This window comes from Linepithema humile, chromosome 5 (assembly GCF_040581485.1).
Source record: "Linepithema humile isolate Giens D197 chromosome 5, Lhum_UNIL_v1.0, whole genome shotgun sequence".
Classification (NCBI taxonomy): Eukaryota; Metazoa; Arthropoda; class Insecta; order Hymenoptera; family Formicidae; genus Linepithema; species Linepithema humile.
Genome location: NC_090132.1, coordinates 14,511,134 through 14,528,446, shown reverse-complemented (window position 1 = coordinate 14,528,446; position 17,313 = coordinate 14,511,134). Strand labels below are relative to the sequence as shown.

The window sequence follows — 17,313 nt, the reverse complement described above, 5'->3', positions numbered from 1 at the left end:
CAACATAGTTACAATAGTTTTAATTTGATGAAATCTTATGTTTAAAATAACGTTATAATGATAAAGATTTTGTGTTGTTATAATGTTTTTTTTATATTATTTTAATATTAAATTTATAAGAAAAAAATATTATAAAACTATTTTATAAAATTATATAAAGTAAAAATAATTGATAATAATATTTATGTAACTAACATTAAGTTTGCAAATAAGTAATGTCAAAATTTTTTGCGAGAGAAAGCCTTATTATTAAAGCACTATAAATTGTGAGTATTCTCACGTCTGCTCACGTCTCCGCCATTTTTGTTCCATTCCCCCACTCCTTGCCTTCTCGCCTCTGTCACTGAGCTGAGAAGTTTATGATGATTAGGTTATGGCTTCTAAGCTGCTCGAACTTTGTGTTTACGTGTATTTTGATTATCCGACTGTGAACAAAAAAAAGATACAAAATGCTTTGCTGCGTTGCGGTCAATTGTACCAATAGAACAGAAAAAGGCGCTCGATTATTTTTGTTTCTTACGGATGATGTTCGTCGACAGCAATGGATACGTAATCTCCGCAGAGAGTCTTGGACACCAACCAAATCATCGTGCCTCTGTGAAGTAAGTTTATTCTCTTAAATTACCAATTTACGTAGCTTTTTCTGTTTATTTATAATCATGGATCGTTTTTTTAAGAGGATGCTGGAGTGCCTGACGAACTCCGACGCGAAAGCGCCATCATTTCGATGGAACTAAAAATGAGAGTGATATTATCGGCATAAGTCATAATCTAATAGCGTTTTCGATTATACAGGATTTGAACGACCCAGGGTTGGTTAATGACGTCATTGCAACCTCTCCACCAATGAAAGACTTGCATTTATAGTAAAATAGTGATTGATCAACCCTGGGTCGTTCAAATCCTGTATAATCGAAAACGCTATAAGTATGAATGTATTGTGTATGCGTATGTGTGGTGCGTGTATATATTTGCATATTATTGTATAGCGCCTCTCTGATATTATCCTGGAACTAATCTTCTGTTATTTTTTCATCTGTTATACCGATATTGGACGCACACGTATGTAAAAATAGTCGGACAAGAATATTTTTTACATTAGACTTTTCAGCCCAATTTTAATGGTTCCATAACATTCTATTCTGCAGTCCGCAATTCGCGCTGCTCTTATTCGGTGTATTAAAATTGTTAAACTTTTATAAAAAGCTAAAATTGATAGCTCTAAAAGACATGTTATCCTAAGAGTATGTCAATAAAAATTAATGTTATAAATAACTTTATTTTTCCGAATTTTTTCGACCAACGCGAATTCCCTTTTTATGTGCTCTTTAATCTTGCAAAAGGATTTTTAATTCTATGCAGGCAGAAAAAAGCTGTATTTGTTAGAAAAAAGTCAGGAAAAATACAGCATTCATGTGGTAAAACAGAACTCCAGCATCCTCTTAAGTGTAGTTCAGATTTGTTACTGTTTGAAATTACATAAATATGAATAACTGTAATTAATAAGGACATTTATCTTATAAGCAGTTTTTTTATTTCAGAAACATTTTGAAGAATCACAGTTTGAGACTGGTCGAGCAATAATCGAAAATTAAAACCAAACGCCATACCAACACTTTTCGATATATCTGATCCACCTGTAATGAATAAAAATGAAACAGATGAACCAAATACAAATGCCACTTATGCATTGCCAATACTGAAAATCTATAAGATATGTGACATGATATGAATTATAAATTTCCAGCACTGGCAGCAGTGAATTTTGGAACGCAGCGTATGTGTAATCCTTCTCGGCAGCTTCGTGATGTGTGTGCAAGCACGTGCATTTATAATCTCATATATCTTTGATTTTTGCAAGTGATTGCAGGAAGAACTTTATTGAGTGGAAAATTATAACATTGATGTTATGTTACTTTGTATTTACTAAGAATATGAAATAAATAATAAAATATTAATATTGTGTCAATGTTAATATAATGATAAAATAAGGTTAAAAGTAAGTTTAAATTTAATCATTTATTTAATGTTATATGAAAAACATTATATTAAAATTATAAAAAACATTTGCACAACATTATTCGTAATATTAAGACACTCCCATTTCAACGTTATTGAAACCTTAAAATCAGTGTCAAAGTTTGTTTATAATGACGTCGATTAGAACGTTAAAACCTACATATTTAACAATGTTACATATTACCAAATATCGTTAAAATAACGTTATATCAATGATTTCTTGCTTACTGGGTCAACATTCACACATTATTAATATTTTATTATTTATTTCATATTCTTAGTAAATACAAAGTAACATAACATCAATGTTATAATTTTTCACTCAATAAAGTTCTTCCTGCAATCACTTGCAAAAATCAAAGATATATGAGATTATAAATGCACGTGCTTGCACACACATCACGAAGCTGCCGAGAAGGATTACACATACGCTACGTTCCGAAATTCAGTGCTGGAAATTTATAGTTTATATCATGTCACATATCTTATAGATTTTCAGTATTGACAATACTGCACGTTGCGCGTTGCACGTTGTTCATACGAGTTGACGCTTACATTGAGAATAGAGATAGCTATATATAATAGGGCTTTCTTTCGCAAAGAATTTTGACATTACTTATCTGCAAACTTAATGTTAGTTACATAAATATTATTATCAATTATTTTTACTTTATATAATTCTATAAAATAGTTTTATAATATTTCTTTCTTATAAATTTAATATTAAAATAATATAAAAAAAACATTAAAACAACACAAAATCTTTATCATTATAACGTTATTTTAAACGTAAGATTTCATCAAATTAAAACTATTGTAACTTTGTTGAACTTGCAGCAAATAGAAGTGTTAAAATAACATTGAAAACAAAGTTTTAAATAATGTTTTAGAAATATTTCTCTGATATTTAAAAAAACTATATTATAAAATAATATATTTAAAATATGTATACAACATTATATCTAAACATTATAAAAATTTACATAAAATTAATATTTCAGAACGTTGAGTTAATGTTTCTTGCTTACTGGGTATAGTCATGAACCGCCGCAAGCAAGTGTGCACCGCACAAAGTTTCATTTAACAATTAAGTTTTAAAATCTAATTCTATATTCTTAACACTACACATACACAAAATTTTGTGTGCTTGTTCTGGAAGACTTTAATTTTTTCTAAAACAAATATTGTATCCCATACAGCACAGAACATTGCAATTACATTGCAGCAATGTTACAATCTTGCAAGTTGCAATGTAATATTGTTGAGACATTATTGCAACCTGTAATTGTAATATTTCATGAGAACGTGACAGCAACATTCCAATAACATTGCAATAGTAATATTCGGTAATCGCTAGTTCGTTTGTTTACCGCTATGCGACGCGCGTTGCAAAATCTATCTCGTATTTAAGTTTTAGTCATGATGATTATTATGAAACTTGCAAAGAGTGGCTAGTAAGATTAAAGACATAGTAATTATTTTTATCAGTTTAATTTTTCTGATACGATCTCAACACAGGGAATTCAGATATTGAACTGATTGTTTAGAAATCGGACAGATAAATGTCCGAATAAATAAAAATATATGCAACATTATTCTAAAATTGCAATAACAATGCATTATTGCAAATTCATTACATTGCAATATTACTGTAATATTTCGTTACAATCTTCCTAAAAGCGGACATTTTAACGTTGCTGCAATCCCACAGCAATGATGCAACAACATTTTGCAGTGAATTTGCAATATTGCAACATTGCGATGAAAGATTGATGCAATGTGTATGCAATCTTTGTGTGCTGTATGGGATATTAATTGAAAAAAACCGTGTCATAAAACTTGAAACTATATTGGTCGGATCGAATACTTGTTTATTTTTTAAAATATAACTACCCTAAAAATTGCTCTTTTTTAAAATTGTGTATTTACCAATCCTTTATAAATCAAGTATTGTCAAAAATTATTTTAAAAATGTTATTTATAAAAGATTGATAAATAAAAATATGCAACAAAAATGAATGAAATAATGAGACAACAAAGGACTTTTTGAAATTTTTTAATTTGAAAATTCATAGTTTACAGTTCAATATAACAGAATCGTAAAAAAAATTTGAAACATTGTGGTTTATAATTACAGAAAAGCAGATCATAACAATTCTTTACACGATTTCACGTCACAAAATTATTCGCTCACGCTATGAACCGACTAAAACAAATGCAGTCTACTAACTTCGATGAGTATTTGTTTCTGATTGTTGCTTAAGATAGTCAGTATAACATAGAAAAGCATTCAGTAAGCATCGATTTCAATTTTTAACTTTTTGTTTCAATAATTCATTATCATGGGCAGAAAAAGCAAAGAAACAAATCTTGAAGTTAGGAAATTAATTATTTTTTATTGAAAAAATAGTAAATCTTTAAGAGAAATTGGAAGTATTGTTTGTAAAAGTTATTTGACGGCGCGCAACGTTATTAAACGATACAAAGAAGAAGGACGAATAGAAAATAAAACAGGCCGTGGTAGAAAGAAATTATTAAATTCCTCAGAAGAGCGTTTGTAGTTAGGAAAGTTAAAGAAAATCCGAAGATAAGTGCTCCCCGAATAAACTCCCTTCTTCAAAATTTCTCTGAAAAAGAAGTTTCCCACGAAACAGTTCGAAGAGTACTACAGAAAAAATTCGCAAACATTCTATTACAAGCAAAACTGAGTTGCAAAATAGATTACAAAAGAAATGGCAAAAAATAGACAGCGATTATTTGAAAAAAATAGTAGGATCGATACCAAAAAGACTTACCGAAGCTATAAAACAAAAAGGGTATCCCACTAACAAGGAAAGGGACCCAAGTGTTCCCCTCTGATTTTGACGAGCTTTAAATATGTTGTAAAGTAGCTCAAAATAAGAGACACGTATTTTTTTTTATGTGCTTTCTCACACGTTTAGGGTTGAAACAACCCCTACAAGCTAAAACGGTTTTTTTGGTTTTGACTGAATATCGTCAAAACTGTAAGAGATATCAAAAAATGTTTCGAATAAAAGTTGCATGGTCTTTTATGAGCTTTATAACCGCGTAGCTCGATTTTTAAAAAATTTTATATTTTTTAATTTATCCTTACCCCTTCTTATTATTTTTACGAATTTCAAAATTTTTGTTATGACAAAAGTTGTAGCATGTTTTACGCTGAATACAACCATATATGATTTTATTATGTTTCGAAATCGCATCTTTTAGAAATGAGCTTTCAATGTCGCACTATATGCGTCGCGCTGCGATATATGCATATATGGTATATATGCATAACGCATCGTTTGTGCCGTTTGTGTAATCAATGTTTGTCGCGCAAGTGTAATTGATAAGATAAAGAAAATTAGAAATAAAGATTAGCATGTTATAAAGTATTCGGAAAAATGTTCTGATCAAAGAACAAAGTTCACTAAAGTTGTTGCCAAGGCATCTCCTCTATATTATACTTTTATAGTTATACTAGAACAATACAAGCGCGCGCTGCGCCCGTGCACTTATTATAATAATTTAATAATTATGAAATCTAAATATTTTAATAAAATTTTTAAAATTTTAAATAACCGTCAAAATAATCTTTGCTCTTAAACTATCAAACTGTCAGAATAATCGAGATAACCAATCAGCGTCGCGGATAAGCGTCAACAATACTTTTGACACATTCGAGTATCGATTTTTCATGCCTTTTTTAAGAGTGGATTATATCAAAAGAGAAATAAATAAATAAAAATCTTACAATTAAAATGCAATTTATTGTTTTTCAATGGTAATGCAAAAAAATCCAATTAATTTCAAGTTTTTCTATTAATCAATACTAGAAACATTTGTTTGTTTATTATTTTATTTCTTTTATAATAATATATGTCGAAACAATTACAACTTTACCTTCAACAATAACATACTACATATATTGAATATAATACATATATTAACATATATTAAAAACAGATGAATTTATGGAACAAACGTATCACAAAGGTGATGTTCGTGAAAAAAGTGATTTATACAAAGTGACTTTTTGCACCATGCGCAACCCGTACGAAAAAAAACTACAGGAAACTATTTAAAAAAACTATTAAAAAACTATTGAGAAAACTATTAAAAAGTATTGAAAAACCATAGGAACACTATTGAAAAACTATAGGATCACTATTAAAAATCTATTGGAAAACTATATGAAAACTGCAGTTTTCAACTCAGCAGTATTTTCGTCTCTAATAGTGCTGAATATTATTAGCAAAACTATTAAGGATAATATTGAATAAACTTTTAGAAAATTCTAGTTTTAATACAAACAAAATGATATTGAGAATAACTAAAAAATAAATTATTGAATTATCAGTAGTTTTGCAGAAGATTCAATAGTTTTTTTACTTCTTTTAATTAACTATGAGTTTATAATAGATATTTAATAATAGGTAACTATATAAGTAAATTTTATAATAAATAATTATTTTTTGTAATAAGTTTATTTACTAAAAGAACAGATGCAATCACTCATAATTAATATAGATACAACTACATTATTATTTGTGTCAAATGTGTATGTAATACACACATAATATGATTTATAAATATTTGTTAGTTAATAAATATTATTATAAGACAGGTGTATTAATGAAATATTATTTATTCTCTATAACTTTATATAATTTACATTTATATATAAAATTTGTATAATATAAAATATTATAAACTTTTATTTTTTAATAATATTTTATTATAATATTTGGCAAAACTTATATAAAATAATTTATCCGCAGAAATTAAATTGGCACATAGTTAAAAGTTAAAATATTATATATTTTATTATAAAAAAAATGTCAAGGTGACACATCCGGAACTGATATACTTCCAGCTTTTATACTGGCAATTCCAAAAAACTAAAATAAAAATGTAGTTCAACGTTACATTAATGATTTTGATGAGTTTTTGATGCCCGAGGTACAGCATTATTGCACTTTTGCCGTATTGCAAGTTTGAACAGCTTTGTACTATCCTTCGTACACTCAAATTTTGAAAATACATGTGCTTTAACAAAATCAAGGCATGTTAGAAGCATGTCAAATCTTATTTTGATAATAATAAATAGTGAAGACTGGTTTTTACAAGAAATTTTTTTATTGAATTTTATGTCAAATTGCATTTATAAAAATCTTTCTGCTGAGAAAAAGTATGCAGTATTCGAAATAAAACACAAATTAACCAGACAGCAGTAAACTTTTAAAGTAAAAGATTATATAAGATGAAATTCAGACAGTACGAAAATGTTCCAGTCTTTATATTATTTAATAAACTGTTATATTTGTATCTTTACCTTCAATTGCTTCGATGCGATTTGAATCGAGACGCGGCTTAGCTTTAGTAGCTGTACCTTTCATAGTATTTGGGATTTTTCCCGTTAAGCTACAAGATGCTAATTCTTCTTTAGTAAACATAACTGATAGCAAATCGCACGTATATTGTGATACGCTACTTTTGTTGCAATTTCTTATTAAAGAGGCATTGAGAAAATATTTGCCTTTTCCGCCGAGATCAATCTGTTTTTCGTGCAAATAAATAATACAAATTAAATAATACAAATAGTTTTTATAAACATACTTTTAATTAAAATAAATAATCATTAGATAACTCACATCATTAGATGACTTTTTACTGGGCATATTGAATCTTCTGTCGCTGCATTCATCTATAGTATTCTACAAATATATTAGAAGAAAACATTAGATTATACCAATTAGTAACGTAAAGAAACATTAAAAATTATAGCTTGAAATATATATTATGATGTTTGGAACAAAATTTGATATTAAGAACGAACCTCATTAGTAAAATAGGGAATAGGCTCTTCATCAACTCGCGATTCAGAACTTCGTTTATCTGTAAACTATAATAATTTCATAATTAGCTTTCAAATGTATTTCATTTTCCTAAACTAAAGTTTCGTTTAAATATATTTAAGGTATTTATTAAATGTGACAATTTCAATTAATAGAGAAGCATATATTATTATTATACTTTGCATTCAGAATAACATTAAATTAAAGCGATACAGATAAATATTAAAAGTACTATTTATACATAATTATTATTTCAATATTTTTACTATTCTGTAATATTACTAAAATCATGTCATATATTCTTGAAACATTTATGAAAAATATGTTACTTTGTGAGAAGGGAAACTAACCTTATAATTAGTAGTAGGATTGAGTTTTGAAGTTGAAGGTGCAGTCTCCAGAAGATTTTTACCCAAAAACTATAATTAAATAAACGTTATTATTAACGTATATATTTAACGTATATATTTAAGTATTAACGTATATTATTAATTGATTAAACAGAAAGTTATTAAAAATTTTAATATACAATTTTATAAGTGTTACCAAATGAACATTTTCATTAATCTTCTCCAAATTGCTCAGAACAGTTTCCGTCATGTCTTTCATCTTTGGCAGATCTAAAAATCAAATATAAAAAAGTTATAAATAAAGAAAAAATGGTACAAATTTACGATATTTAAATACTTAATGACATAGGAAAATACTCTCTTAATGTACAAATGACAAAATACAAAATGTACTAAAATTTCTAAAATTAAAAAATTCAGTTTCTGATGGATTAATATAACAGTGTACGAGTTATAATATATAACGAATAACAAACTTTCTAAGGAATGTAGAGTAACCCGTAGTGCAGCGTTTTCTTTTTTTAACGATTCATTTTCGAACTTCAATAAGTCATTCTTCACACTCAAATCATTTTTTGACATTTTGGAATAATTTTCTTCATCTGAAGATGTTCCATAGTCAATCTATTTACAAAAAAGGAAGAAATCGTATCATTACTTTTGAAAACTTTAGATTATTGTTTTTCCTATTTCAAAACATAAAAATAAATATTTACTTCAATTGGAGCTCTTTTAAATGTTTTTAATTCTTTAAGTAATTGTAATGATTTTGATTCATTAATTTCATTTTTTGTTACACCAACTTTGTTCTATATTCAAAAAAAGTTCAAAATTATTATACAATATAAACGTATTTATATTAGTATTTAAAGTTATATGTTATTTATAAAATTAACCATTTTTTTCTTTGAACGTATTTCACTATTTTTCATCATCATCACTCCATTCTTTTCTTCGTATTATTTTTCGATCTTCTTTGGTTGGTTGTAATACGCCATATTCTGTTAAATTATCTCTATACTCGCACATTTTTACCCATTCTTAAAAATTAGAATCAGAAAAATTTTAATACAATTATTCAACAAATATTATCTTAAAGATACACATACAATCAGGGCTTAATTTTGACCGGAATGGCGTTTCAATTTTTTTTAATCTGAAATTTAATATTTATTTAATAAATATCAGAAGAAGAAATATCTTTTTCATGCGTTCCGGTTCTTATTTTTTTAGAAATTAAGCCCTGCGTACAATTCAATTAAAATTATGGTTATAACTTTAACCAAAGTTAATTAAAAAAAAATGGTGATCATATATAATAAAATACAACTATCTATCGAAACTCTCTTTATATATCTATATGTACATATGCCAGTCTATTAATCGAAAGTATAGATATCTACAATAAATAATATTAAATTATTATACTTATTACTTACCTCCAAAAGCAAGTAACTTAACCACAACCACCTGCCATTGACACGTTTTCAATCGTTTTTTCATATTTGATGTCGGTGCAATGTCGCAATTAGGCCATTTTATTTCAACTTCAATATTGTTTTCGATTAATCTGGCAAATTCTTCTTTTTCTGTGACTTTTTGCAGAAGCCAATCTTGATAACCAATTGCTATCTTTTTATCCTCGTTAACAAATTCAAGCAGAATACAGTCGTTATCATTCATTTTTACTATTGTTTTGCAAGCAGTTGCTATTATAATATTATAATAACTACTATAATCTGCTAAGATCTGTTGACAATTATACACATTCACCGCAATATTATAAATCTGACTTAGAGAATAAGAACACAACACACGAGTGACCAGAAACAATTGCAAGGTATAAGGCGGGAGCACAGACTTTTGCATAAAGCATAACGCATAAGCATAAGGAAATTGATTGGTCTATATATAAGCATAAGCAAATGCATAAGGAAATGGACCAATCAATTTCCTTATGCTTATGCGTTATGCTTTATGCAAAAGTCTGTGCTCCGGCCAATAATCTTACTCAGTAGCGCTCGCGATTCTTGCCGCTGCGCTGATTGGTTGCTAGCGCTCTTTGATGACATAGCGTCCGCGTATTGGCTGTGCATGGTCACATGTCCTAAATAGAATTATAATTTTCAATGAGGACACTTATTCTTATTGGCCGCTCATAACCTGCTGACAACACCGCACATTACTATCTGTTCTTTTGTCCATGTTGTTTACCGGCAATGGCGACAAATGTTGTAATTGTGAAATCTCGTGTCCACGTGCAGTGAATAAATAATAATATTGTTTGATATATTTTTTCAATTTATTATGTATATTAGTTAAGTTTTGAGATATAAAATAACATAAAAAATGACTAATACATCAAGAGGACCATATAAAAAGTATTTGGTCGACATTGTAGAAGAAATACCTGTGACAACATTCGTTCTCGTCGAGCTCGCTTTTCAGCAGAAAGAGAAAAACAAAGAATAGTAGAAGTTGAGGTTAGATTATATATTTATATTATCTATTTAAATAAAAAAACATTGTATTGAAAATTTATTTGTATAAACTTGTATTCTCATGTTTTTGACATAAACTTAGTGATAACTTTCATTGAATGCAGTATACATTCAATGACTATTTATATGAATAATCTCTATTTAATTATTTAATTATTTTATAATAAAATAAAGCTTTATTGTTATTTTTTTCAATTATTTATTACAGGTTCCAATTTCCGATAAACTTTCTAACAATGAAAATACGAGGAATCATGATATCCAAGACAATGATGATTCTACTATTGATATTGAAGAATATAGTAATCAATTCCAAGATAATGCAATTAGAATTGACAGTGACAATGAGACAATTGTAAGCAGAAGAAGCTTAGGAGAATCAAACAGCAGTCAAGCTGATTCTGACTTCTCCAGTAAAAATGAAAATAATTTAGAAGAAAATTATCTTAATTATTCTGAAGATGAAAACAGTGATAATTATAATAATGATAATGTAGATATTCACAAAAATAAAAGCGATAGTGAAAGTAATGAAGACAACGAAGAATATGAGAATCAAATACAGGTAATTTCAAGAAATTCACTATTTAGAACTACTATTTTATTGAAATAAATGTTATATTGGCATTGAGAATATAACATTAAAGAAATAGAGAATTATAAAACTAAATAGTAATAAAAAAAATTTATCACAATTAATAAATTCAAGGCAACATACAATGTAAGAAGTATATATAATTCCTATTTCAGAAAATAAATAACCTACAATTATTTAAAATAATATAAATGCTTTGCTTTTACAAACTATTTTTTTGTTTTTCCAGAATATGCATTCAGTAAGAATAACGTTCATCATAACATGGATGTATATTTAATGTATATGTATAAAATTTTTTTTGCAGGATGTAATACGGGTTCCCATATATGAAGAATGTAATTTGACCAAAGAAGAAAGCCAATTATTAATTATGGGAACAGCTATTCGAAACAAAATGACGGACGTAGGATTGGAAACTTTACTTAAAATTGTCATTTGCTTAAGATTGCCATTTGCCACATACGCAATACAATTCGAAGTATCATTTTCTTAAAACGTTTCCAAAGGTACAAGCTAATATATATTACTTTTGTCCAAAATGTTTAATAATATTGAAGTTTGAAAACTGCAACAGAGTGGAATGCAAAAATTGCGAAAAAATTTACAATCGTCGTCGATTGCAAAGACAATTTAATTATTTTTATCATCTTCCATTGAAGGAACAATTAATAGAACTAGTAAACACAAAGTTATTTACATATTTTAGAAAAATGTCATATGAAAGCGATGTTATAAATGGAAACATATATTATCAGTTGAGAGAAAAAAATATTATTTCTGATCAAGACATTAGTATTCAATGGAATACAGATGGCGTAGAAATATTTAATTCGTCAAAATATTCTATATGGCCTATCCAAGTATCTATTAACGAATTACCTTATAGAATTAGACGTGATAATATTTTACTTTGTGGATTATGGTTCAATTCTGAGAAACCACCTATGGAACTTTTTCTTAGATCATTTATAGACGAACTTCTTGAGTTACATATTAATGGAATTGAATGTAATACATTCAACCATCAAGAACCTATATTGATTAAAGTTCATACGCTTTTCTCACCAGTTGATTCAGTTGCTCGGACTTTGATTCAAAATATTAAACAATTTAATGGAAAATATGGATGCTCTTATTGTCTTAATAAAGGAGAACACATTGCTATTGGAAGGGGGTACACACGAGTATATCCAGGTGGTAAGGGAGTAATGCGTACGATAACAAAACATAACATATATGTTGAAAGGGCAGTTGAAAAACGGAAAGCAGTAAAAGGTGTTAAGGGGCCTTCTATTACAATGCTTCTGCCTACTTTTGATGTGATTCATTCATTTCCACCAGAATACATGCATTCGTGTTTATTGGGTGTCACAAAATTGTTCAGTACGTCTTGGTTTAATTCCAAAAATAACAATAAAGATTGGTATTTAGGTTCTAAAATCACTGAATTCAACGAAAAATTACTTGCTATTCAACCTCCTTGTGAAATTACGAGAACTCCACAATCAATGAAAGATAGTAAATTTAAAGCAAATGATTGGAAATATTTTTTATTGTATTATTCGCTGATTTGTCTAAAAGATTTAATGCCACAGAAATATATTAAACATTGGTTGTTGTTTGTATACAGTATAAATATTTTTTCAAAAACAAAAATTGAAGAAGACGAGTTATTTAAAGCAAAAACGGCACTTCGCGAATTCGTTTTAAATGTGGAGTCGTTGTACGGAAAGGAGTATATGAAATACAATGTACACCTATTGCTTCACATACCAGAGTATGTAAGAAATTACGGTGCTATTTGGGCTTGGTCAGCGTTTCCTTTTGAACATTTTAATGGCATTATAGCAAGTTTATTTCATGGAACTCAATGTATACCTTTGCAAATCTGTAAATTATATTCCAGATTAAGATATATTAAACAACAATGTGAAATTTTCAATAGACCAAACTGTAGTGTTCAGGGAAAAGCTATATTCCGATATATAACGAAGAAAACTAAAATTATGAAATGTATTGAATTTGGAGATGAATTAAGAATATTTGGAAAATCGACAGAAATGCAGCTATCCTTAAAACAAAAATTATTGATTGAACAGTTTTTAAAAGAAACAATTGAAAACAATGTTCAGTCATTTCAAAGGTTTACATATAATAATACTTTATATCACAGTTTTAAATATTCTCGCCTCATCAAAAGAAATAACAGTACAGTATTATTAGAAAATCGGTCATTGATGATTATTTCAGATTTAATTTTACTTAAGACGTCAGACTTGCAAACTAAGAAGTATATAGTTCTTGGTAAAGAGTTACAAATCATTGATGAAGAAGTTTGTAAATATAAAACTATATCTTCGAAAATGTTTTCATTTATTGCCCGACACACAAATAATGATGTTTGTAATTTTCTTTCTGCTATACGTAAAAAATGCGTTTATATTCCTTACAAAGATGATAAATTATGCATTATTCCTCTGGTCAATACTTTGGAAACGGATTAAGAATAAAATACTTGTAATAATATATATGGATAGGTATACATATATGTATACACACACATTTGACATAAATAATAATGTAGTTGTATCTATATTAATTACGATTGCATCTGTTTTTTTAATTAATAAATTATCACAAAGAAATAATTATTTATTATGAAATTCACTTATATCCGTAAATCTAAAAATATCTATAATAAACTCATTGTTAATTAAATAAAAGAAGTATGTACAAAAATTATTGGATCTTTTGCAAAACTACTGATAATTCAATAATTTATTTTTCAGTTATTCTCAATATCAATTTGTTTGTATTAAAACTAGAATTTTCTAAAAGTTTATTCAATATTATCCTTAATAGTTTTGCTAATAATATTCAGCACTATTAGAGACGAAAATACTGCTGAGTTGAAAACTGTAGTTTTCATATAGTTTTCCAACAGATTTTTAATAGTGATCCTATAGTTTTTTAATAGTGTTCCTATAGTTTTTCAATACTTTTTAATAGTTTTCTCAATAGTTTTTTAATAGTTTTTTTAAATAGTTTTCTGTAGTTTTTTTTCGTACGGGAAGTAATTATTGCAGGTGCGCCACAAATATCGCATGTTGGTTTTGACTGTTTATGGAAACAAAATTCCACTGGTGTTTCGAATTCTTCGGGCTTATTTATTAAGTACCCGCTTTTATACCATGCGTATTTCAATAAATTTCTGAATCTTGGCGATGAAAATTGAGTTAATGACTGTAATTTTAAAATGGTGTTTCTTGCATGCAGATTGACTTCCAGACCTAAAAGCATTACAGTATCAGAAAAGTGTCTAATAAAATTCTTCCACAAACAAAAACCATATACATCCAATGGTTGTATTTTTCCTGTTGTTCCAGCTGGTATAATCAATAAAATAATATCTTCTGTGGATTCTGGTTTAGATTCTTGAATAATATTTGGACAATGACCAAAGTTTAGTCCATGAATCTAGTAGTAAAACAGATTTTGGACTTACATTTAGAAAAAGTACGTCTTGCAACCAAATTTTAAAATGATGCGCTGTTAATTTTCCGGATTTCGAAGCCGTAACAAAAATATTAGGTGCCTTAAACATTGTTTCTTGCACTCTGGGACCAAATGTTCCACTAACTTCTTTCAGTACAATAAAAAGAGGCGATAATAATCTATCATCGGCTGAAACAGTAGGTTGTATAGTATAGCTATGCGTAGTTGCCGATACGGATTGTACTGCAGATTCAATCTTTTTTGTTCCTTTATATGCCAATGTACGACCGGCATGAAGTTCTAATTGGAATCCACTTTGATCACTGTTGTAAATATTTTCAACTCCATATTCTATTATTTGATATTTAACGTTTTCAATAAATGTGTTACATTTTTCTTCAAAATCGACGTTAGACAATATAGATGTTTTTCTTATAAATTTTGTTATTTTACGAGATGCAATATTATGTATTATTTTAAATTTTCGTATCCATCGCGATGAAGCTGTAAATTCTGGTACATTTAAATTTTCCTGTGCCCGAATAGCCCATCGAGCTAAATCAGCGTCGTGAACAATAATTCTATTTTCAAGAGCTGTATGAAAATTATTTAATGTATATTCCGAAATTTGTTTTAATTTTTCGAATCTACTGCCACCTTGATTCACTTGAATTTCCCATCGTCGTAATTGACGTAATGAATATACTTTCCGAAATCTTTGTTTTACTCTTTCTAATGTTCTTGGCCTTGTTGTACTGCTTTTCCAAAATTCGACTGCATTCTTTTTTATATTCATACGGAATACGTCCATCTGTAGTACATATAACTTTAGGATTTGCGTCCATAGCTCACCTTCTTCCTCTTTATCTCCTAGTTCGAATTGCTCTGCTGTTGGAATATCGTTATCGTTTTCATAATCTAAAGATTCTTCTACTTCCATTTTGTATCTCTCATCGCGCATTTCTTTCAGCATAGATTCTATTTTATGTGCCATTTCTCGTTCTTCAGATGTTATCGGACTTGTTGATAGTTTAAGGGCCGAAAAAGTTACGTATACTAACATTATTATGTTAAATGGATTTAATTGAACCATTCTGAAAAATATAACAATTAAATATTTCTCCTTATTTGTGTACAAAAAAATAATACTTACTTTATAGTGAATTTGCTGTTCTTTTTTTGATGCTGTTTTATATATTGTTTTTTCGTAATCACTAACAAGCGCACAACTTTAAAGCGTAATATGCACTGACGGGATATGACAACGCGCTGCGCTATAAATGCACTCGAAATGCGACTATAAAAGTGTAAAATAGAGGGGATGTTTTGGCAACAACTTTAGTGAACTTTGTTCTTTGATCAGAACATTTTTCCGAATGTTTCATAACATGCTAATCTTTATTTCTAATTTTATTTGTCTTATCAATTACACATGCACGACAAACATCGATTACACAAGCGGCACAAACGATGCGTTATGCATATATATGCATATATCGCAGCGCGACGCATATAGTGCGACATTGACAGCTCATTTCTGAAAGATGCGATTTTGAAATATAATAAAATCATATATGGTTGTATTCAGCGTAAAAAATGCTACAACTTTTGTCATAACAAAAATTTTGAAATTCGTAAAAATAATAAGAAGAGGTAAGGGTAAATTAAAAAATATAAAATTTTTTAAAAATCGAGCTACGCGGTTATAAAGCTCATAAAAGACCATGCAACTTTTATTCGAAACATTTTTTGATATCTCTTACAGTTTTGACGATATTCAGTCAAAACCAAAAAAACCGTTTTAGCTTGTAGGGGTTGTTTCAACCCTAAACGTGCGAGAAAACACATAAAAAAAAATACGTGTCTCTTATTTTGAGCTACTTTACAACATATTTAAAACTCGTCAAAATTGGAGGGGGACACTTGGGTCCTTTTCCTTGTAAGTATAAATTTTATTAAAATAATAATTTCTACAAAATAAGCGAATAATTTTGTGACGTGGAAACGTGTAAAGAATTGTTATAACCTGTTTTTCTGTAATTATAAACCACAATGTTCCAAATTTTTTTACATTTCTGTTATATTGAACTGTAAATTATGTATTTCCAAATTAAAAAATTTCAAAAAGTCCTTTGTTGTCTCATTATTTCATTCATCTTTGTTGCATTCTCGACTGAGCGAATAATTTTGTGACTCACAGTATATATATATCATCGACAGTCCTGAGAGAGATTATAGTTTTATAAAACAATCTCCTAGCACAGTTCTCGGAATTTGTTGAACATTTCTGCCGATTTCCGCGGTATACGCCTTCTTTCTTCTCCACACCGCGCTCGCTGCAGCCGCTAGGGTCCACGCCGCCGAGCGTTAGGAGCGGCACTATTTAATTATGAGTGGATTCTTCTTCCTATTTATTAAAATTTTAAAAAATTTATTAAAATTTATTAAAAATAAATTTATTATTAAATTTATTAAGTGAAAATATTTCA

The 17,313-nt window shown here is 28.3% G+C and overlaps 2 protein-coding genes and 1 long non-coding RNA gene across 3 annotated transcripts; 1 reads left to right on the top strand and 2 right to left on the bottom strand.

Moving 5' to 3' along the window:
• Nucleotides 1-6,600: 6,600 nt before the first annotated feature.
• Nucleotides 6,601-10,077, bottom strand: LOC137000006 (BEN domain-containing protein 6-like). The gene is made up of 10 exons (XM_067355490.1): nucleotides 9,670-10,077; nucleotides 9,127-9,270; nucleotides 8,947-9,039; nucleotides 8,707-8,854; nucleotides 8,427-8,500; nucleotides 8,231-8,299; nucleotides 7,862-7,927; nucleotides 7,677-7,739; nucleotides 7,358-7,580; nucleotides 6,601-7,071 (listed from the first exon to the last, which is right to left on the bottom strand). Exons 2-10 carry the CDS (start codon nucleotides 9,166-9,168, stop codon nucleotides 6,953-6,955), a joined length of 897 nt encoding a protein of 298 aa, XP_067211591.1. The 5' UTR covers nucleotides 9,169-9,270; nucleotides 9,670-10,077; the 3' UTR covers nucleotides 6,601-6,952.
• A 172-nt stretch (nucleotides 10,078-10,249) lies between these two features.
• LOC137000011 (uncharacterized) lies at nucleotides 10,250-12,450 on the top strand. Its single transcript, XR_010890326.1, has 3 exons — nucleotides 10,250-10,713; nucleotides 10,940-11,296; nucleotides 11,634-12,450. It is a non-coding gene; the product is annotated as an uncharacterized lncRNA (long non-coding RNA).
• A 2,050-nt stretch (nucleotides 12,451-14,500) lies between these two features.
• LOC137000003 (uncharacterized) lies at nucleotides 14,501-16,428 on the bottom strand. The gene has a single exon (XM_067355484.1). The coding sequence runs from the start codon at nucleotides 15,915-15,917 to the stop codon at nucleotides 14,757-14,759; it is 1,161 nt and encodes a 386-aa protein (XP_067211585.1). The 5' UTR covers nucleotides 15,918-16,428; the 3' UTR covers nucleotides 14,501-14,756.
• Between the last annotated feature and the right edge of the window lie 885 nt (nucleotides 16,429-17,313).

Bases quoted from the DNA above. Each gene is read 5' to 3' on its own strand.
- LOC137000006 (XM_067355490.1), bottom strand. From the start codon at position 9,168: ATGATGATGAAAAATAGTGAAATACGTTCAAAGAAAAAAATG. The intron at 8,300-8,426 runs GTAACACTTATA...ATTTAATTATAG, and splicing joins TTAATGAAAATGTTCATTTG to TTTTTGGGTAAAAATCTTCT. The intron at 7,740-7,861 runs GTTCGTTCTTAA...ATATATTTGTAG, and splicing joins TTCCCTATTTTACTAATGAG to AATACTATAGATGAATGCAG.
- LOC137000003 (XM_067355484.1), bottom strand. From the start codon at position 15,917: ATGGTTCAATTAAATCCATTTAACATAATAATGTTAGTATACGTAACT.